The sequence below is a fragment of the Anas acuta genome, chromosome 4 (genome assembly GCF_963932015.1).
Source record: "Anas acuta chromosome 4, bAnaAcu1.1, whole genome shotgun sequence".
NCBI classification, from domain to species: Eukaryota; Metazoa; Chordata; class Aves; order Anseriformes; family Anatidae; genus Anas; species Anas acuta.
Window position 1 is genome coordinate 55,425,834 of NC_088982.1, and position 22,405 is coordinate 55,448,238.

General features: G+C 37.9%; 1 protein-coding gene across 30 annotated transcripts in view; it reads left to right on the top strand.

The window, feature by feature from the left end:
• TENM3 (teneurin transmembrane protein 3) overlaps nucleotides 1–22,405 on the top strand; it is a 1,325,064-nt gene that overhangs the window by 1,257,091 nt on the left and 45,568 nt on the right. For 20 of the 30 annotated variants that reach the window (XM_068681265.1, XM_068681272.1, XM_068681274.1 and 17 more), the window contains 7 exons: nucleotides 2,133–2,159; nucleotides 4,681–4,827; nucleotides 11,668–11,884; nucleotides 12,938–13,057; nucleotides 13,453–13,714; nucleotides 20,686–20,953; nucleotides 21,542–21,685. In XM_068681265.1, coding sequence (XP_068537366.1) covers nucleotides 2,133–2,159; nucleotides 4,681–4,827; nucleotides 11,668–11,884; nucleotides 12,938–13,057; nucleotides 13,453–13,714; nucleotides 20,686–20,953; nucleotides 21,542–21,685 — 1,185 coding nt within the window. The remainder of the gene's footprint in view (nucleotides 1–2,132; nucleotides 2,160–4,680; nucleotides 4,828–11,667; nucleotides 11,885–12,937; nucleotides 13,058–13,452; nucleotides 13,715–20,685; nucleotides 20,954–21,541; nucleotides 21,686–22,405) is intronic. The other 10 variants (XM_068681275.1, XM_068681277.1, XM_068681276.1 and 7 more) reach the window with 1 other exon arrangement.

A 22,405-nucleotide genomic window follows, 5' to 3' on the forward strand; every position in this document is an offset into this window, starting at 1 on the left:
CCTGTTTCAGTTACAGGGCCATAACCATAAGGAAGATAGTATGGCTAGTTAAACCTCACTAAAAAGTTGTGCTATTTTTGGTCACCTGTTTTCTGCTTTATGATTCTAGGATGCTGCATGTTCACAGACTAGTTTCTAACGTTGCCCTTAATGGCAAGTGATCACACGTAGGAGGACACTGGGATGTAGAACTTGGTTTCTGCACATTATGGGTTTATGGTCTGGTACTGACTTCTTGTAAGACTCCTGGACACACACACAAAAAGCAGTTTCTGGTTTCCTTTTTTTTCTTTTTAACGCAGATTGTCTTTCTGAAAAGTGATAGTATGAGGGGGCCTATTTGCAAGGACTGTTTTCTGTTGCCTAGGAGGTTTTTCCTATGTTCCATTTTGTTACCTATCTGTATAGTTGTGGAGACATTTAATGTTTCACTGGTGGACAGATGCATTCCCTAGGTAGACCTAATTGCTTCAATTTTATGGAAAAAACTTGATTTTTCCTCCACACTTGCTGCACTATTCTAAGAGCAGCTGTGTAGGAGCAAGGGGAATTATACTGGATGAGTAAGAGAAGAATTTGATCCACCCTGAAATGCAGCTGTATCACTTTTTGTTTGTGGTTTATGTGAAAAGGTACTTACTTTGCTGCTGCCGTTCTAATGTTCTATAATTGATGTTTTCATCTTCTTCCTTTGTCTCTCTTTAACCCTATCATTATAGAAAAAACAAACAAACAAACTGTGCAGTGGACAGCTGACACTTTCTTCGAGCGACAGGGACTAGAAAGTTTCCACCTCCTAGTTGTAGCAGTGATTGTGTCTTCTCTGGGTGTATGCAGCTCATCACCTTCCTCCTTCGTCTCAGGAAGAATTTTTTCCCGTTCAATCAAACTGGAGGAAATCCTGTGGCTAGAAATGCCTTTCGTACCTCAGATACACAAAGTTGAGGGTCAATAGCAAGTGACACACAGTAGTTGCCAGAAAGGGTCCACTGTCCAGCACAGTTTTAGAAAAGGACAGATTTTGAAAGTGAGCCCATATGGGCTCTGCTGGGAGATCTTGTCCACAGCAAAAATATGGAGTTGAATCTGCCATTGGTGACTCGGCTTTGCTTGTCCCTGCTACAACAGTCTGCAGTGTCCCAACACCTCATGTGCAGGTGGCTGGATTTGGTAGACTGCAGTGGACCAGTCCTATGCGGTTTTGTTTTATGTATTTGTCCCTTTAACACAACTGCATCTGATGTCTGTTTCCTAAAAGTAAGGAGGGAACATACAACCTGCTGTGTTTCATGTATCAAAAGTAGGAGCCTGCTGCTTTAAACCCATCTTGTGCTCTATCTTTCATTCATCCATCTGTCCTCCTCAATTTTTTTTTTCCTCCTCAAATGTTAATTGTGGTAACTTATGAAAAAATAAGTCTTGCTTCTCTTGGATATACTGTTATTTATTTCTATACATCTAAAGCCTGAGTTTAACTGTCACCTGTTTTTCCAAATGAAGTGGATCACCATGCTGCTAACCCCACTATGCCCTCTTCAACCCTACATATATGGTCTTAACTTATTTACATAATCGGTGTGTGTGCTCAGAAGAATAACTGGTTGAACTGAAGCAGAAGGAAATTATTCCTCTTAAAAATACTGTTAATGCAATCAGAGTTAAGATAGTATGCTGGTTATGCTGTCAGAGCTATACGTGACCTGCAAATTAAAGATCTTCCAGTATGGTCAGTGTTTTAAGCTCAAAAGCTAAGTAATTACTCTTAGGTTGTGTTGAAAATTGGATTTTTTAACTAGCTTTGATTATATTTTTGTTATACATAAAAATCAAAGCATGTAAAGAGAAGTAGGAAGAAAAAAGAAAGACCTAGGCTTAGAAATGTGGCATTTTTCCTCTGCAGACCTCCTTTTTAAAATACTATTTCATTGAGTCATGAGTATGTTTGCTGAAAAGAGAATTTCTTGCATTTTTAAAGGCTGTGAAATACATTTTCATTCTGTAATGTAAGACCTCTCATGTCAGGAGCACCTGCTTGATTTGCATGTGAATTCTGAACAATTCCTGTTTTATGTGACACTTCTGAAATGTCTGTCTGTTTTTTTTTTTTTCTTTCTTTCTTTTTAATTCTCAAGCTCACTATTTGGATAAGATAGTGAAAGGTACTGTATATTTGCTCTTTGATGACATGCCTATACCTACATGTATATTTTAATATCTGAATATATAGTGACAAACGTACCAGATTGGCAAAAGAATCTTCTCTCACATACATATCATGGATTATAGATTTAATTCATATTACTTTCAACTCATCTCAAATTAAAAACAAAACTTTTTTTATGTTATTATCATGACGTTTTATCAGTTATTATACCTTTTTGTACAAACTGTATACGTGCATTAGATTTTGTTTGAACCAAAAACTGAAGATAGTATTCATTTGCTGTTTGGTTTGTTTCTTTGTGAGTTTTGTCATTAGATCTCTACCTATGAAACAGTAAATATTTAGGACACAAAGCAAAGCAAAACTGTTGTCATAAAACAAGTGTCATTAGTTCCAAAGAACAGATTAATTATAGATGTGTGTTTACATGTGGATAGATAATAGAATAATGCAGGATTTTAAGCTTTGGTTTATCTGAATGTAGAAAATCTATAGAAAATTATGACTTGTATTTTGTATGACACTAGAAAAAGCTCGTATGCAGCCTTTTCAATCAAAAGATTAAAGGATGCAAATGCCTAACATGAAACAGCAAAGGGTTTTTATCTTCAGTTATGGTGAAAAATTTATTTTTAAAAATGTTTAAACTATTCCTACCCCTCTTTCCCTGAGTATCTTCTTTATTCCTTATTTGTGTTTTGTTGTTATTTTTTTTCATTAAAATATGGCAATATTCATGGCAATATCCAGGCTTTCACACAATAAGTCTTGAGTGTACCCAGTTGACTCCTAAAATGCTCTGTCAGTAGGGCAATTAAATATGTAAGTCTTCCATAAATTAAACAGAAGAAACGTTAAGGAAAAAATAGCTCTCTGTACATCAACAAATACTACTAGCAGCTACAGTCTGAAAGAATAAGAGTAGCAAGACTAATTTCAGCCTAGCTTGGTAACACGTAACCATAACTGTAGCATCACCATACATCCTCATAAGAGGCTCTTCTCATTTTCTGCCTTCTAAGAGTAGTTTGACAAGAGTTGAACACTCTTCATAACTTTTTCCGAGTGTTTGCAATTTGAAACTCTGAGGTTGAAAGGAGTCAGTAAATTCAAAATTCTTTAGAAGAAAAAATAAGCTATTTCTTCTGAAATACTGTTCTGAGCTCAACTAAGTTTAACCAGAACAAGTCAGTAGACTAGTTCATAACAACAGTAGTTCTAGCAAGTGAAGTATTTAGCCACTTAGCTTTCTTTTGATAAAATTCTGCAGAAAATTGTGTCCAAAAATATCTGATTTGTAGCCACTTTCTCATAAGATACTTAGTGCCATATCTGTACTTGCTTCTGTCAGTGTCTTATCATAGTCATAGATAAGGAACACCAAAATCTACATATTTATAGTGTTGTCATCCTCATACAGATCATGTTGGCTGCATGCCAGATTTCATCACTAGGAAGTGACAGCTACTGTTTTCTTTTTTCTTTTTTTTAATGTAATGTTAGACTGAAAACAATTATAGATTTTGGATATATTAAATTATTTTAATTGTTTCCCAAATTTTCCCTCCTTGGCCATAAAAGCAGACAAGATAGGATATAAAGGTAACAGCACAAAAGCCTTAGGGAGATTGTCACAAAAAATCACTCTCTGCTATCTGTCTTGAAGCACGTCACTACCGTGTTTTTGTTCAGTCTATCAATGTTTTATTGTGGTCCTTATGGTATTTCATTTTGTCCGTCCTAAGTAATCAAATACGCACAGCTACTACATTTAGTTGGAAATCCTGTTGGTCCTGTCCCATCCGTATGCAGCCTGAATCCTAATGTCTGTTAGAATAGATGCTAAGCTGCTTCACTATTTCCTGGGCTTTGCTTATTCTGTGAAAAGGAATGTACTTCTGGCATAAAGTATAGTCATTAAAACCAGCCTATACTTTGTGCAGTTTTTAACGCACTGTAATTTCACATGAATATACGGCAACTCTGAGACCAGATAAAGTTAATGTTCTCTTTTATTATGTGCCTAAAAACATCCCGTTTTCCTACTTCATAATTTGGAGGGATTTGTTCATAGTAACAGGGAGTTTAAACATTTTTGCCAGTAAGTAACCAATACTGCATAGAGCAAATGACAATACCAGCACAGAAAAATGTATTATTTTATACAGCTGTGTTTGCACTATGCACTCATCTCTTGTTACCCTGCCAAAAAAAAAAAAAAAAAATTGAAAATCAAACTTAATTTTGTCTGGACTGCAGGTATTTGGAGGATTGTTGCATTTATTTCCTGCCTGTACAGGTAAGTGGTGTCTCAAGTGTCAGGCCAATCAAAGATGCCACTTTGTTAAGAATTACATTCCCCAGGTAATGTTGCTGTTCCACTCCATGTGCAATTACAGTAGTTGTGCTGTTATAAAGGCCTGTTCCCAGTAAGTGTCCCTTGTTTGTATCTTTTATTTGACCGAAATAATTGCAATATTTAAATCACCTGTGGTGTTCTTTGTCTGTTTCAACAGAGGGCTGCCCTGGCTTGTGCAACAGCAATGGAAGGTGCACGCTGGACCAGAACGGCTGGCACTGCGTCTGCCAGCCAGGATGGAGGGGAGCGGGCTGTGACGTAGCCATGGAAACTCTGTGCACAGACAGTAAGGACAACGAAGGAGGTAAGGTGTCATAGAATAGTAGAATCATGGAATGGCTCGGGTTGGAAGGGGCCTTAGAGACTATCTAACTCCAACCCCCTGCCAGCAGGGGGTACACCAGCTGGATCTGTAACGCTGGGGAGGGTGTGCTGAGAACCAGAGGTTTTACAGGCAGGTGATAAAATGCTGCTATGAGAACCGTGCTCACATTTTACTAGCTCTGTAAGAATACACTGAGGTATGCACTGCTTTCATATGGCATATCAGCAAAGCCTCACAAGATGCTTATGACAGGTGAGATAGGTACTTAGAAAATGACGGGTGTCACCTTAGTTTTCCTGCGGTGTTCTTTTGTAGTGGAATAAAGCATCATCTCAACTTAGTGAACTGTACTAAGGAGGAAATAAAAAGGAAGGAGTTCATGTTTGCAGTGACCTCACAAGGAAATTATCCCAAGAGGAAAGGCCAAAGAGGGCCTTTACATTTTGACCTATGATGCTATTGCTGGAAACAATTGCTTGCCCAGTCTACAAAGATAGCCTGTGAATACTCAGATAATTGACAGGACACTCCCAGAAGTCTTTTCTTTCTCTCTCTCTCTCTTTTCTTTTTTTTTTTTTTTTGCTTGCTTCTCTGCAGTCTGTCACTCAGGTGACAGGTAACAATCTGCAGTAAGATGCAGGCAGGACTGCTGACTTAAGGAATCAATCTGCAATCATCGGTGTAGGGTAGGGAAGGGAGAGGGACTATGACTTTGGCATGACTCCAGAATCACACACAAAAACAAGACTAAATGTGAATGCAGTCATATAGTAGGTCAGCATAATAATTTTGTTCTTTCTTCTATCCTCCTCTCTCATCAACTCTTTTTTTTTTTTTTTTAACACGTTCAGATCTGGAACAGAGATAAAAAATAAACTCCATTAGGGACTCTGGTCGCTAATGTCATCTATGGCTGACTTTGTTTTGCAGCTTAAGTCTGCATATTCCATTGCCATTGTTGGTTGGCTGTTTGCTCTCGTCTCCCAGTTGCAGTTGGGATTTTAGAAATCACAAACATAAACAACAGTAGCATTTACTTCCTGAGGAAAAAAAAGTTATATGATCAAAAGAGTACTGCTATTTACTGCTTTACATATCATTGGATTTACTACACTTCTCTGTTAAATATTTTACATTTTAAGTGAACTTAGGATCCTGAAGAATATGATGCAATCTGGCATACAGTGAGCTAGTGTGAAGCTGAATTTCTGCGTGTATGAAGGGAGCAAGAAGACTGATTTATCCGTAGCATTTCCATGCAGAGATGTGCTGTTCGAAGAATAAAGTTCATGTGGGCTGGGAGATTATGAACATAAGGAAGAAAGAGAAACCTTCAAGCATGAAAAGAGACAAAGCAAGGAGGAAGAAAAACTAGGTTAGAACATAGTCTGGAGGAAAAAAGATAGATGGTAGGGAAAAAAGTTGAAAGCCCAGGGTCAGACTAAAACAGGTACTGTAAGCGTTAAGGAGAATAGAATGGCATTATGTATCAGAAAGTGAGCGGGAGAGTCAACAGCAGATAACAGAGCAGTAGGAGGAAGAGGAGCAAGGTGAACAGGAATGCACATAAACAAGACAAAAGGAGATGCTCCTTCAGACTGAAAACAATAGTAGGTGTTTGTGAGGAAAAGGGGAAACAGGATGGGGAATTGTAGCAGAAGGACCTAACAGGATGACTTAAAGTTCAAAAAGAAAGAACAATATTGCAAAAATAATACTCTAATAGTCTAATAATACTCTAATTTGTGTTGCTTTTTTCTCTTTATTTTTTTCATTACTCCCTTTACAGACATTATGCAGCTATGTATGAGGAGGGGATTGGCCAAACAGTTTTTTTGCCATGAGAGCATATAACGCTCTTTGTCACTGACATTTCTCTTTCAGTGGACCTTATTTTTAATGTGCATGCTTCAATAAGGAGCATATTCACTTCTATTCTTGATTAGTGGCTGAGGAATTGTGTTAGAATATAACAAATTAAATTAAAAGTTGGAAGCATACCAAACAAAACTGGGAAAGGAAAGTCCTTTTTACCAGAAACCCACCCAGAAAGAGAAGCACTGTTTCTTCCCTTTCCAAGAATATGTGCAATCAGCTCCCTGATCTCTCAAGCAAGCCATTCAGATTCCAGACAGCTGCAGGTGATGGCACGCGGATGCCTCTGTTGTATTTGTTTACTCTGCAACGTTAGGTTATCTGAGCAATTCTACTGAATTTATACTGATGACTGCAGGTACTTTGATTTACATCGCACTAGGCTCAGTGGTAATATAATTGGAGTTATCTTAGTTGTTAGCTAATTGAAATACTGTGGTTAATGTTAATGTTTCATCATACACTGGATAAAATATATGTAATATATTAATATGAATATAATTCATTAATAACAGTGTCTGCTGCTCCTCTGATTCTTAACTCTTTCTTGGACTGATTGTTCAAATCCCATGAACATGAGCATATCAACAACCTCAATGGGAAAATTCTTCATGAGAAGCATTAATGGCATCAAAGCACCCATCTAGATATTACTGACATATGATGGGATGATTACTCATCTTCCTTTTAATAAAGATTTTTGAGAGTCCTGCAAATCCTTTCCTCTCCCTTTAAGGATCACAGTTGCTTTATCTTTTCATGTGTTTGATTTGGGTAGTCTGTTACAGGATTTTCTTTACATTTTAGCAATCCCCAAGGAATGTGTTTTCAACAAGCAGACCTTAGGCTGAATTAAACTCTTAATGACTTTTGTGGGGAGAGGAGAAGTCAGAGTTGTCTGTGGGTGGAAGAAGCCTAACTTCCTTACTTGGCAAAAAATGCGTCACTATTATACTTTGACAAAGTGTGCCATGTTTTGTCATCACTGTAGGAAGAATAAGCTGTTGACTTTTTAGTTTAGGTGGGTCTTTACTGAACAGATTCCTTTGTTAGGCTTGCTTTTTAAAAGCTCCTATCCAATTATTAAGAGTAGTTAAAGGTTTCCACCAGCAGAATTGAAAGGATTATTAACGTTCTTTTATTAGTAAAATTAAAATTAATACTATTATAAAGCAAAGCCTACTTAGCACTATACTACTGTGCTTTTGTAATTACTTGCATAGGCTAGGATGGCTGGCTTAGGGTAGTCATTGTCTCAGGGTAGTACAAACGCAGACTAATTTGAGTATGCGATGGGTATGTGTACAGAGATACTGCAGTAGTAACATTGAACAAAATACTTGTGTGCTGCTTAGGAATAAATCAAGCAATTTCTACTTTTTTGGGTTTTCTGACCAGCTGCTTCTACATGCAACCATTTTTGCTGTCTATAATTGAGTCAATTGGTTATACCCTGTTGTAAAACTGAGCTACATGAGGATAACAGAGTTTTGTTAATACAGTTTTCTGACCATTCCAGCCTCTTTCCTTCATGTGCCACTGGCACTGAAACCATCACGGTGGGATGGCCAGCATCACAGCTCCAAAATTGGGCTATTCCTTTGCAGGCACTGAATTTCACATTGTGGAGATTCTTTGCTGCCTAACTACACAGTTGACTTACTTACCAAGAATGTGATTTATATAGGTCTTTGGCCATGATCTACCCCTGGCACTAGCAGAACTTGTGCCCCGGAGTTATTTTGTCCCACATGTTGTCTTCCAGGAGTTCTACACATACACCTCAAATTCCATTCAAAAGTAGACGTGCCCGCTGATACATCTTATTTTGTAAACATCAGAAACAGCAATCATGTCTTGATTCTTCTCATTATGTTGTTTGTTTTTATCAGTCTCTACAAAAAAGCAATTTTGTCACTTCCATTGCAATTCTGTCCATTTTGGTACAAAAGGAAAAGTAACATTAACTGAGATTTTTACACCTATACTTTAGCTTTTGAGGAAGAAAACAATAATGTGGTCATTATGTCTGCTGTGTATAGAAGCACCACTTACATCTAAAACAAAAAAAAAGGTACAAAATAGCCTTCTGAGATTGATAATGATTGTCCAACTGGCTAAAAGAATTTCTATTTTCTTTATAATTTTCCTATTGCATTTGAGTGATATAACTGATAAGCTCATGTTAAGCTAAGTCTTATATTTTTCAGGCTAAACAGCATTCATCGATATTTTGCAGAGTTATTTCAGAAAGGAAATTTTACTCTGCTTCACACAGTGCAATAGAGTAGTCAACTTAGTGGTACTAGATAGCTCTAGCCACATATGTACAGAGAAAGAATGAAAAATGTTTGCTCAGGTTATAAGGAGCCAGATTCATAACCATCCGTCACTCGCCTGGGCAAGTTGCTGATAAACTCCACAGAAAAATAACAAACAGCGTATCCCTATATCTTGGCTGGTGAAAATGAGATTCTTTCTCTGATTGATGTTAGCAGAGAGGCTTGTAAAAATGCATTTCCAGCTGATTAGTTCAGAAGGTGTCAATCTCATGCAGTTTTATGACCTGCAGACTGTACTCCAGATGTACATTTGCTTTTTATAAACTAACAAAGATGAATGACTAAATTTGAGCATTTCTTTGGCAACTGCATGAGATATTGCCTGGGAGACCATACAGAGATATAAAAAACCCAAACTATGCTTTTAACCATCAGTACCCCCAGCTTTGACACTGATCCAGGCTTCTAGAGCTAAAACCAGAAGGGAGCTCGGTGCTTTAGCTGGAAAGGGGTTTCACACTGTAGTGAGACCAGAAAATCACAAGAAGCACAGACCATTTGAGGCTGGAAGGGCCTCTGGATATCATCTGGTCTTGCTGCTCAAAGCAGGGTCAGCCAGGGCAGGTCACTCAGAGCTCTGTCCAGTTGGGTTCGTCTCCCAAGATGCAGACTACGCAGCCTCCCTGGGCAACCTGTTGCAGTGTCTGATGGTTCACAGTAAAAAGTTTTTCTGATGTTTAAACAGAATTTCCTGTATTCCAGCCTGTGCCCGTTGCCTGTGGTCCTTTTGCTGGGCACCACTGAAAAGAGCTCCATCTTCTTTGCACCCTCCCATGAGGATTTCATGCATTGATGAGATCCCTCTCAAGCCTTCTCCTCTCCAGGTTGAAGAGTCCCAGCTCTCTCAGCCTTTCCTCTTAGGAAAGGTGTTCTGGTCCCTTAATCATCTTCATGGCCCTTTGCTGTAGCATGTCCATGTCTCACCTCCATTTCTCTCATGTACTGGAGAGCCTGAACTGAACCCAACACTCCAGATATGGCCTCTTTCTGACACAGCCCAGTATGTCATCAGCACCTTGGTGCTGATGGGGTGCACTGCTGGCTCATGTTCAACTTGGTGTCCACCAGGACTCCAAAGGTCTTCACAAAGATGCTTTCCATCTTGTTTCCCCCCAGCATGTACTGGTGCCTGGGGTTGTTCCTTCCCGGGTGCAGGGCTTTGCACTTCTCTTTGTCAGACTTCATGAGGCTCCTGTCAGCCCGCTTCTCCAGCCCAGGAAGGTCCCTCCGGATGGCAGCACAACTCCCAGATGTATCAACCACTCATCCCAAAGAAAAATCAATGATATTACTTTTCTCTCAAAAAAGTTTAAACTTTGATATACTTAACAGGGACTTTTTCATCCCTTTTATTTTTCTCAAACTGACTTCAATGTCAGCTGAGTTAAATAAGAATTTTAAATGTGCAAAAGAATAGAAATCCCAGCCCCTCACTGTTCTGCCAGTCTTCCCACCAATCCACACAGCACGGCAGTTCTTAGAGGAATACCTTTAGAAGATCTCTGTTTACTTACACTCTTTCAACGTATGATTGAACAAAAATGGATGATAATTTTCCCTGCAGAAAGTTTTACTATAAAGCTAGATTCTTTTGTGAGAGAAGCAGTCACAGGCTTCCTCAGAGTGCTGCATTGGTGTATTTTTCATTTTAGTGCAGCAAGCAGGCTCCCTCTCTAATATAAATGGAATAATAAAATGTTTGAGCTATTTCAGTCTTGCTGTTCTTTTGGGGAAACAATTATCAGCGATGTGATACCATATTACATTCATCTGGAAATTTTCTGTAGCTGACATTTCCAGGCTCATTTTCCTTACGACTTTACTTACAACAAATTAGTAGTTATCAATTTGATCTTGATTTTTAATCTTTCACCAAATTAGATTTCCAGTGATGTGACAGATCTAATGCTCATTATATGTGAATATTTCAGCACATAAGCATAAAAGCACCCATGTGTTTAAATCTTTTTATAGTGGCCAGTATTCCTCATCATTTTATTCAAAATAAAATCTAAATGTTAAGTACAGATTTTGTTCTCATATACATTTTCATGCAAAACAGTTGTGGAAATTGCCTTTGCCACTAGCAACAAAACCTTTCTGCCAAAGCATAAAGGAATTCACCTTGATAAATGTTGTGAAATATTTAAAGCTACTCACAGCATAGATATGCTAAAAAGTTCAGGAAAACAGCAGAGTGGGAGTTACTTGTTTCTTTTCTCTAGCAAGCCAAATAACCTCAGATAAAAGCTACTGAGACCCACCTAAAATGTTTAATATTTATAAGTTAGCAGTGTGTGCAGAGCCTGAGTTCCCTTCATTTTCTGGTTTGTTCCACATGTTTATAGAAAAGTATCGAATAAAGACATTTAATTTATGCAAGATCCTGAGTGCATTTAGCTTGCTAGGATTTCCATGGGAGTTTAAGAACTCAGTGGAAACAAACTTCCTTTTCTTTAATTTAAAGTGAATTCATTAAAATCTTAATTATTAATACTCTTTCATACTATGTAATTTTTTTAATCTCTCTGCTTGCTGACTCATTCACATACAAAAGGGCAGGAGGAAGAGTTTGTTCATTTGTGTGAATTTCTGCCAACAGATGGGCTGGTTGACTGTATGGATCCTGACTGCTGTTTGCAGAGTTCTTGCCAAAATCAGCCTTATTGTCGTGGGCTACCTGATCCCCAAGATATCATCAGCCAAAGCCAACAGTCGCCATCTCAGCAAGCTGCCAAAGCATTTTATGACCGGATCAGTTTTCTTATCGGAGCAGACAGCACTCATGTCATACCTGGGGAAAGTCCTTTTAATAAGAGGTGAGCATGACTCATCCTTTACTCATGAATACAAAAGCAATTGAAGAGCAGAAGAGCGTGTGAGGTGCGTGCTAGAAGATCCACTGTGACTGCAAATTTAATTGAGTGGACTTTCAGAAAGACATTTTCTCTTAGTATATCAGATTGCTTATTTTATCTCATTTCCTAAAAAATTCAAATTGCCAGTGCCACTAGGTTGCAGCAGGTGTTTGCCGTACATAGTACCTGTATTCTAACAGGGCACTTTATTAATGATTAAATAAATCTTTATTTAACCAGTTGATTTGGGCTAGCACAGTTGGAAATATATCAAAGCAATGAAAACACTTCAGAAGGAAAAGCAAAGCTACACTTTTTAAACTGAGCTCACTAAATAATATAAATTATGAATTAATGTAATAGAACTGTTAAGTGCACGACAGTATAATTGCATAAACTATTTGACTGGTGCTCTGCGAAGCAGTAATGACCTGAAAATAAACCAGTAACAGGAAGCAGGTGTCTCGGATCTCACTGAGTGAAAGAAGATGATTTACACTAGAACCACTGCGTTTGCAGTAATTTAACAGCATTAATGTGTTTGGGCACAGCAGTTGATTAAAAGTTGTTGCACAAATGTTCCTTATTGCTCTTTTAAATTTTGTACTTTGTAGTCCCTGCAGTTTTACAGATTGCTTTGATACTAATTGAAAAGTACATTTTTCTTTAAGAACCTGCCAGAAGTATGACTTACAGAACATCTAGAGATTATAAGTTCTTAAAATTCTTCAGTGTATTACTGGGCTTAGTAACTCAGTACAAAGTCCATACAAAATGAACCAAAGTAAACTCAACCAAATTAAAACAAAATGATAATCTGTAGATGTTGAGGTATATGTTTATACAATGTCATTCATGTGAATTTGTAGATGAGTTGAAGGCTCAGGGGTGATTTTGTTAATTAGAGTTGATACCATGTCAAGATGTATGTTTGTTTGCTGTGTTAGCTATTGTTCATTCAAAAGAGAACTAAAAAAAATAAATTAGATTTGTAATTTGATATTTTTTTCACAGCCTTGCATCTGTCATAAGAGGCCAAGTATTAACTGCTGATGGAACTCCACTCATTGGGGTCAATGTCTCCTTTTTACACTACCCAGACTATGGATATACAATCACTCGCCAAGATGGAATGTGAGTACACTTTGAAGCACTTCTAAGACATCAAGACAGTAAATACATAAATAAAGAGCTGCTTGTAAAAATAAACTAGTAATTAAATAACAGAAACAATAGACCTGAAAAAGTGGTTAAGCAACGCTGCACTTTGTACATTCTTCAAATAAATATAAACATAACATATATGTACTTTGGAAGTAGAAGGCCTTGTTGAATTTAAATGCAGCATCTGAAATTCTCCATTCTCTTAGTGCAGTATTATGTAATGTAATTTAATTGATTTCTCCATTGTTCCCAGTAGAGCTATTCTTTCTTCAGATCAGTACAGTAGGATGAAGAATCAATCAGTAAAATGGAGGCTGTGGCTGGCTGTGGGAATTTGCTCAACAGCTGCCACTATTTTTTTCTAGGTTTGACTTGGTAGCGAATGGTGGTGCCTCTCTCACACTGGTGTTTGAGCGATCACCGTTCCTGACGCAGTATCACACAGTGTGGATTCCCTGGAATGTCTTTTATGTCATGGATACCCTGGTCATGAAAAAGGAAGAGAACGACATTCCTAGTTGTGACCTGAGTGGATTCGTAAGGCCAAACCCCATTATCGTGTCATCACCTTTATCTACCTTCTTTAGAATTTCTCCTGAAGATAGTCCTATCATCCCAGAGACACAGGTAAAGTGTATTACAAACAAGTAGTATTTTATCTTAGGCTAGAATTAAGTAACTATAGTGAAAAGAGTGTAAATTAATTGTTTTTAAATAAATAATCCTGATAAGAATTTGCAATGTGGTTATTTTTAGACCGATTTATTTATTCAATGTGATAATTTTTTTAATTTAATTTTTTAAAAATCTAAGAAAACTTGGTGCACGCCAGTGTCTGGTTTTGTATTTGTTTGCATCATTAAAAGGACAGAATGTCTTCATCAATCAGGCACTGGCCCATCAAAATGGACACACTGTAGTACGTCAAACTTCTTAGACTGCCCTCTTGTTAGAAATGTACTTCAAAACAGAAAATGAAAAGTGTTTTTCCACTGTGTCAAAAAGAGTCATGCAGTTCAATTTATCAATTTATTTTTAATAGAGAGCATTAATGCTGAGGACAGGCTTACAAGGCAATGAGCGTGTGTGCTAATGTACATCCTCAGAGCTTGTGATGTCCAAAGTAAAACTTAATATCAAAAGCTTGTTTGCAGCTGAAAGAGCTGCGACTGGAATGTATTTTTCTCTATCATAGGTTGTGTTATCTCAGATAACTCATCACTAATGTAGTCTTCCTCAACTCTTAAAGCAGAGCTGTGTTTCAAGTAGCATTTATGTCATTATTGATTTCTGATAAAACTTATTTCGTTATTGATTTCTGATAAAACTTTTCCTACTGAAACAGCACTCTTTCTCCTTCCTCTTTCTCTCTCTTCCTCTCTCTCCCACCCTCACAATGTCATAATTACATAGGGCATTATTTTTCACATTCACTAAGAAATATCCTTACATCTTCAAGGGAAATATAGAAAATTATTCAAAAAATTGTAGAGCTTTTTAAGAAAATAGCAAAATCATTAAGCAATTCATGGAAGGAGCAGGTTAAAAGTAAAGATGTAAGGAAATTACAACTAAACAGTCACACAAATCAAGACCATGCTAGGAAATTGTTGCTTTTATCCTATCTTTCCGTGCTGCTGTTAGTTGCAAGTCAATTAAAAGAAAGGATTTGCAAAACACAGTCCACTGAAACACAGTCCACAGCCCTGATTTACTTGTTTTGGCAACAGATGATAGATTCAGTTCCTGAAGTGATGGCAAATGGCTTAGATAGATGGTGTATAAATCAAGAAAAAGTAATAATAGAAAAATGTCAGAAAAAGAAGTCATTTTGTGAGCAGTGGGACTAATGAAGTCTAGATTCCAACTAATTCCCACTGCTATAATTGCAGCTCTCTGCCATGTCCAGTCCTTCCCCCACTGACTGCATTTAGCCGCTTTCTCATGGGAGTGCCAGTTTGGATACTAACTTCCCTACACAAATCTTTTTTTTTTTTCTTTCTTGTCTTTTGTTCTTGTTGTTGGGTTTGTTTTGTTTGATTGATTGATTGTGGGTTTTTTTGTTTGTTTGTTTGTTTGTTTTTTCGTTTGTTTGTTTTTTCTAAAAACTAAAGGAACTGAGTTATCTTAGTGATTTCTGCTATTGTTTCAGATTTGATTGAGATTTGCTACCAAGTTCAAAGGGTGGGAGATCTGGTAGGCAGGACTAGTGGTTCAGTCTGCTTTCCTTGCAAAACCAACCAGAAGAAAACATCATATTCTCCCTGAATACTAGGTGTTAATGGGTGATTTCTGATGAGGGAAAAAAAGTAGTGTTGCTGTGTATGCAAAAAATAAAAAATAAAAATAATCCGGTAATGTGTAAAAAAATCAAGAAATATTTTCTTTCATATACTTTGTTCATCAGACATATGTAATACCCTGCTTCAGCAGGTGGGAGCCGTGCCTGGGAAGTACTCTTCAGGGTCATATTCCCCTCAGAAACACTTCATGCACAAGTCTGTCTCCCAAAAAATTCACCAATCTTATAAAAGATGAGCAGGTTCAGATTCCATTAAAAACTGCCTGTTCAGGTCCAGAGGAACTGCTATAAATCTTTTCATTTAAAAGAGGGTGATGCCAGTTTAAAGCATGGGAGGCTGGCTGAAGGCATAAGGAAAGAAAGCGTTTCCCGTGTCTTGCAGTCAGCATCAGTCACCCCGTTGGTGCAGTGTGACAGCGCTCACTGTCACAGACTGGAGAAAATGATGTGCTGCTATAATCATCATCATCCCTTGAAGTGCTTCATCATCCCTTGGAGATAATGTTTCCAAAAGAGTGTACTTAGTGGCTTATGAATCCCAAAATGATCAGAGGGGGAATTAAAGTCTGTGCTGAAGAAGCAGCACAAAAGAAAACTGAAAAAAGAGGACAAGTACAAGGAAACAAAGAATGCAGTAGGTGGAGAGGTGATCACAGACCCAGCAGATCATTACTCAAAATGGATGATAATAAATACATGTTAACTAAATTTGACTATTTAGACGTAATTTTTTATCCGCTTTCAGTTGCAAGTTAGCATGCTTTGCCTAGACTTAACTAGCTGAGATTAGTCAGCATGGAACAAGGAGTTAAACTACATGCAGATGAGGGAGATCAGGTTGCGCTGGAGCTGCTTATACGTATTAGGTAATATCATTGCTGTGTTTTTCCTAATATAATAGATGTCTGTATGCCGTATATTGCAGTGTGGTCTGGCAGAAACCCACGTGTGAGTCACAATGAGTTCTGAAACCTCACAACTCAATGAGTTCAGTTCTGAAACTTTTTGTGGCTTTCCTTCTCCTACACTTCCATTATTCACTGTTACGTATGCTTGCAAGGCTCCAAGATGCCTTCTGCAGGTCCTGAGCAGCTTGCTTCCATCACCTCAAGTGTGTGGGTGAATGAAGGCTGAAAAGTATTCTTTCAAATTGTATGTTTTCCTTCAAATTGTATGCTTACATGTGTTTAGAGGGAAGTGGCTTTGACCGCATCTGTGGAGCGTGACCTGCATGATTAAGGGACCAAGGCAGGTTTGGAAACCTACATTGTTAGGGGACCAATTAGTGAGTGTAGATGCCTTGGTTTAATTCCAGTGTTGCCTGGGTGAACTGTGGATGAGTTTTGTCAAAACAGTTCAAGATTGCACACTTTTTTTCTCTGACTCTGTTTTACTACTGGCAATACTATGCAGCGGAAATTGGTAAAATTTCTTCACCCAGAAGAATTAAGGGTAAAATAGGGGCCTCAGTAACTTAATAAAATTATTATGTTTGTAACTTCAAGATGTCCAGGTTTTCACCAAATAAATTAACCTATTTTTAAACCTTGCAGTCTAATAGGACACCTAGATATTTCAGTCTTATATGGATGCTATATCCTGGCTTCACTTAGCTTAATCTGTAAAATCTGAATTTGTACTGAGAAAACAATGAAGATTACTTCATTGAGCTAAATATTTCCATTTAAGCGTCCTTGTTTACCAGCAGTTTATCTAATTTTCTTCTCTTTGTTTTCTGTTTTAGACTTTATATGTACCTCTTGGTTTATGCTTTTACTGACACATTTTTAGCCTGATAGGTACATGTTTTTTTCCATCCTTCTCTGTGGTATCTCAACAATGCTTTAACTCTATAAAAAACAAGCATTTTTTCCCCTTTTCATTTCTCCTTGCTTTATATTGTTAACCCAGGGTTATGTCTTTATAAGTTTGTTTAAGAGCCTCAATTCTAGGGGAAGTTGTTTTTTTAAAAAAGAAAAAGATTTTTCCATCTTGAAATGAGCAGCTTCAGCTTCTGCTTAAAGAAGTATAATTTTAGTATTCTTTGGTCTCAAGCTTTGTGCAATAATAGTAGTTACCAATACTTACCGGTGTCTAAACATGCCATCTTTATCCCTCTCAAACCACGATGATGTTACATTTTAGTACAGCAGTTCAGCTCCTTACATCTCTGCAAAGAACCTTTTTCTGACACTAGAAGTTCAAGTTTACACTCATTTGTGAATTTTTTTCTCAAATCCTCTGTTGAGGTTGCTCATCTGACAAAAGTACTAGGCAATACAGCAGGCATTTTCCCCCTAATTGAGTGTAAATTCCCAATTCAGGGTTCTTAATACTATCGGAGCATGCCACCTGAATCGCATCGTATTGTGGAGCAGGAAAGCATTCCAGAGCCCGGGCAGCTTTAGTCCTTCTGGCTGAGGACGAGGAGTCCTGAGCAATTTATGTGACTCAGTCACCCACATGAACTTTGGGGAGAGGAAACTCTGTCTTCGAGAAAATTGAGGTGACCCTTATCTGAGTCCTGTAGGTTAAGTATTTCACAGCTTTCCTCCCAAGAAGCTTGATCATCCGTAAATAAAATGTCAGCCCTTCGAATGTGGTGGGGGGGCTATAACTCAGTCCCCGTAGGGTGTCAGCATTTCTGGAGGTAGTTTGATACTCTGTCGGGAAAAGGTAAAGTACAGACAGATTGGTTGTGCTGGCGATTCCTGATGTGACTTTTATACCCAGTGACTTTCCTGATTGCTTTACAATTGATGTGTTGTCATGGCTCCCATAGGATGCTCTCTGCTGTGCCCGATGATTTAACGTTTCAGATGAACATTAAACTGTTTAATTCTCTTTGTAATGCTTGATTCTAGGAGAGAGATTGAGATGCATAACCTTACCTCTAGATTTCTAAAGTTCGCAAGAAAATAAGTTACTACAGGGAATATTTTATGGAAAGAAGGAAGTTATAAGTCAGATTTCCAGCAGATGTTTGAGGCTTCTGCAGAAACTAATAATAGGGGTTCGTTTTTTTTTTTTTTGTTTTAAACCTCGCTGAGAACTGCGTGTGTCCTACTTTCTAATTTGATAGTAATCCAAATACACAGTGGAATTTCTTGGAAATTGAAACTTCAAGGTGTCCTCTTTATTGTCTGTTATCTCAGGCAAGAGTATCAGAAGACCACCTAAGTGTTTAACACTGCTCTTCCACAGTTAAAGTTGTAAAAGAAACAGTGGTCTTAACAGGAGACCAGTCAAGTCCATTAAATTGTGTCCTATTACAAGTGTATTATTTCTTTTTCTCCTCTTGCTTACGGAGAACTCCATCTGTTAGACCAGATTTAATGTGCAGTAGATGAGAGTCCCGCTGATGTCTTGAGGAGGAATTTGTCTTTTGTTCATTGGTGTTTTGTGTTGTTCCTTCAAAGTCTTAGAAAAGGAATATGTTCACAATTGCTTTTCTCTCTAGAGAGTTTTGTTTGTTTGTTCAGAAAAGATTTTCTTCTCATCTGGCTTAGGTACTGTGTGTATATATGACTGAGGGAGAGCAGACTAGATTTTCAAACAGAATTGATACAACTCATCTCCTTCCAGGTGATGGTACTGCTTGTCATTTCTCTCAGTGATGCCAGGTTGCTGGTGGGGGGAAAAAAGAAACTTTCAAAGATTAAGAATTAAGAATTTCATTTGTCCAGTGTCTTCCAGTGCCTCCTTTATTTCCCACAGCTCTGTTACAGCCTTGCTGGAGTTGAAGAGTCATATCCTTACATGTCAGATATTAGTAGCCATTTATGCCAGACCATGAGCCAAAATACTATTTCTGATTTGTTGCTGCTGTTGTTGAGGGGAAGGAGGCAAATGCAAATAGTATACAAATCTATATACCAGCAGTAGTGCTAACATAGGTAATGTTGTATCATCTGTTGCCCTCCTCAGGACCATAGAACCACATATTTTGATTCTGTTCAACCCAGTCAGTTGTTTAAAAGCAGTGTCTGAGGATTCTCTAGCATAGAGAACGCTGGAGAAAACCTGAGCTACAGAAATCCTAAGCTAACATAGCACTTCTTCAGTAGCCAGCTTTTGATGGCACTGAAGTCTCAAGCTTAACGTCAGGGATATTTGTTCACTCCCTGAAGTCTGCTTTCTACTCTGATACTAATTAGTGTTTGGTCTTCAGAGTTCAGGACCAGGAGACAGGTAGGTAAAATACAGCTTTCCAAATGTACTTCCCCAGGAGTGCTCTTTTGACACTACAAAGGCTCCGGGCTTGTGATTCAGCATCCTTTGCCCTCTATTCCCCCCACAGAAACATTATGTTTATAGATGTGTCTAGATACTTCTTTCTCCTTATTTTCAATAAGCAAGGATGGTTGGTAGCTGTGCAGCCGAAGTGCTGGCTCTCAGTGTTTAGGGACATGATTCTAATAGAGTTTTATGTCCCAACTGAGGTATAGGACAGTATTGGCTGTCTTCATCCACGTTACGCAGAAACCTTCCACATCCATCCATCACCCACTAAAGCTCCCCAGCTCAAAGGCACAGACAAGGTAGAGGGGGGAGGAGCCTTTTAAAAATAAAATTGAATCATTGCACCTCTCTGAAATGAGAAAGTGGTGAGCTGATGTCTGAGTAGTGAATATTGATCAGGAAATATGGAAAAGCTTTCCCTGAGGCATCCTACTTATCTCAGTGAAATAAATGGAAGAATACTCTGGTTTAAAGTATTTACAATCCACAGATAATGCAAATAATAAACCACCTAAAAGTCCTTCCTGTGTTGCGCCATTACCATGTGAACTTCAGGAGCAATTAGAGATCCTAACTAAATCTGAAGCTCTGCAGTGTTTTGAGGCTCTTTTGCCTTTATTATATATCCATAGTTAGGATACGGACAGCGGCACAAGAAGGGGCTGTTTACACTTAGGTAGAAGATGTTTTTCTGCTGGTTTTGGAAAAAGCATTTGGGAAGGCTCTCCATACTCTCCTCTTCTCCATACCTTCACCCATTAAAATAAAGGGGACATCTTTGAAATCCTTCAGCAGAATGTATGAACTAAGCAGCTTTAGTCTAACAAAGATGTAAGACTTTGCTATTCTGTGAAAAAAAAAAAAAGGAAAAAAAAAGTGAAATACTGTTCTTTGTTTGTTTTTATTTTACATATTAAATGAAGGCCAGATTTAGATGATACTTCATAATGGATTGTTGTGTAGCATCATATCAAGCCCCGTTTTACAATATCTGCATTGTTACATTTAATTTCCAGATCATTCACATGTTGCCTTTTTTCTTACCAATGCATAGGTACTTCATGAAGAAACGACAATACCAGGAACTGATCTGAAGTTATCATACTTAAGCTCCAGGGCTGCAGGATATAAATCTGTTCTGAAGATCACTATGACCCAATCTGTTATACCATTTAATCTAATGAAAGTTCATCTTATGGTGGCAGTGGTGGGAAGGCTTTTCCAGAAATGGTTCCCTGCATCTCCAAATCTGGCTTATACTTTCATATGGGATAAAACTGATGCATACAATCAGAGAGTCTATGGATTATCTGAAGCTGTTGGTATGTGTGTTAAGCAAAAGTTTGTTTTTTTTAGCATTTTTGCTATTGTCTTGAAAATAGAGAAACATATCTGAAATACCTGTATCCATTAATCAGAAAATGTTTAGCATAATAAGATGAGAAACAATGGTGGGTAGTAAAGTATATTAAACTACACAAATCTAAACTTTAAATTATGAGAAAAGCATGCTTCAAAAGGAAAAAGAGACCGCTCGCTGTCATTTTCCACCCATAGTTCTTACCCATGAGTAACTCTCAGCCTAATAATATGGTATGGTGTTCAGTCTGTGCACTCCCCATATTTTAGAGCACAATAGCATTCTGACATAATTCACAAAACAGGTTTCTTCTGTACCTGTCCTCTTCTAATTCTTTTTAATAAGTAAGATTATTTTAATAACCCAAGATTACTTTTTAAAGAATTTTGAAATTCTGTTTAGTATTTTCAATACATCTAAGGAAGCCGTAGGGATTTTTAGGTAGCCTGGGAGAGGAGAAGAACACACACAGTTTAGGAAATTACATTCTTTAAACTATTCATCTGAACAAGTTTCTATATTTAATGAGGAAATGCACTGTTTTTTTCAGTGTCTGTAGGCTACGAATATGAATCTTGCTTGGATCTGACTCTCTGGGAAAAGCGGACTGCCATTTTGCAAGGCTATGAACTGGATGCCTCCAACATGGGTGGCTGGACATTGGATAAACACCATGTCTTGGACGTTCAGAATGGTAAGGAGTTAAGCTTCCTCTTCCTAATTTTAATACTCAGCTGCCTCTCAACTGCCCCACACCTTAGTCATCTCATTTTAGCTTTTCAAATGTTTGCTTCTATATTTTAAAAAACGGAAATTACAGAATGCTTTGCATGTAATAAATGCTTTGCTTCCTCCTACTAATGCATATGCATTAATAAGCGCATGTAACAGTGCCATTCTAAATTGGATATGTTATCCAAAGAAACCACCCCCAAAAAATTTAAGTGATGCTAAAGAGACACTGTTTCTAAAGCAATTGTAGATGTCACCATTGTTACTGGCACTAGCTGGATGTATGGTAGCAGTATCTGGAACACTTCTTTTCACAATGATTAAAAATTAAATGGCAATAGCAGGCATTCCTGCCGAACCGAGAGGTCTCCACTTCCAGTTTTAAATCCTTCATTTATACAGGAGATTTTCCCCTTCAGGTCATGATATCCCCAGCCACAGCATGACTGCTGAGAGGCGCATTTAGTGCATGGTTACAATCTATTCTGGAGGATAAGCAGTTGTTTCCACTGTCCTCTCATTTAAACCCTTCCCTGACGTACATCCTCCCCAGGATGCGTGGTCAGCTCGACACATTGCAGGTGACAAATGACAGTGCCTTCAGTCAACGAAGGCTCCTTATGCCCCTCATTATCAGGACAGGCTCCAGTTGCCAGTGAGCAAGTCCTCTTTAATCCCAGTG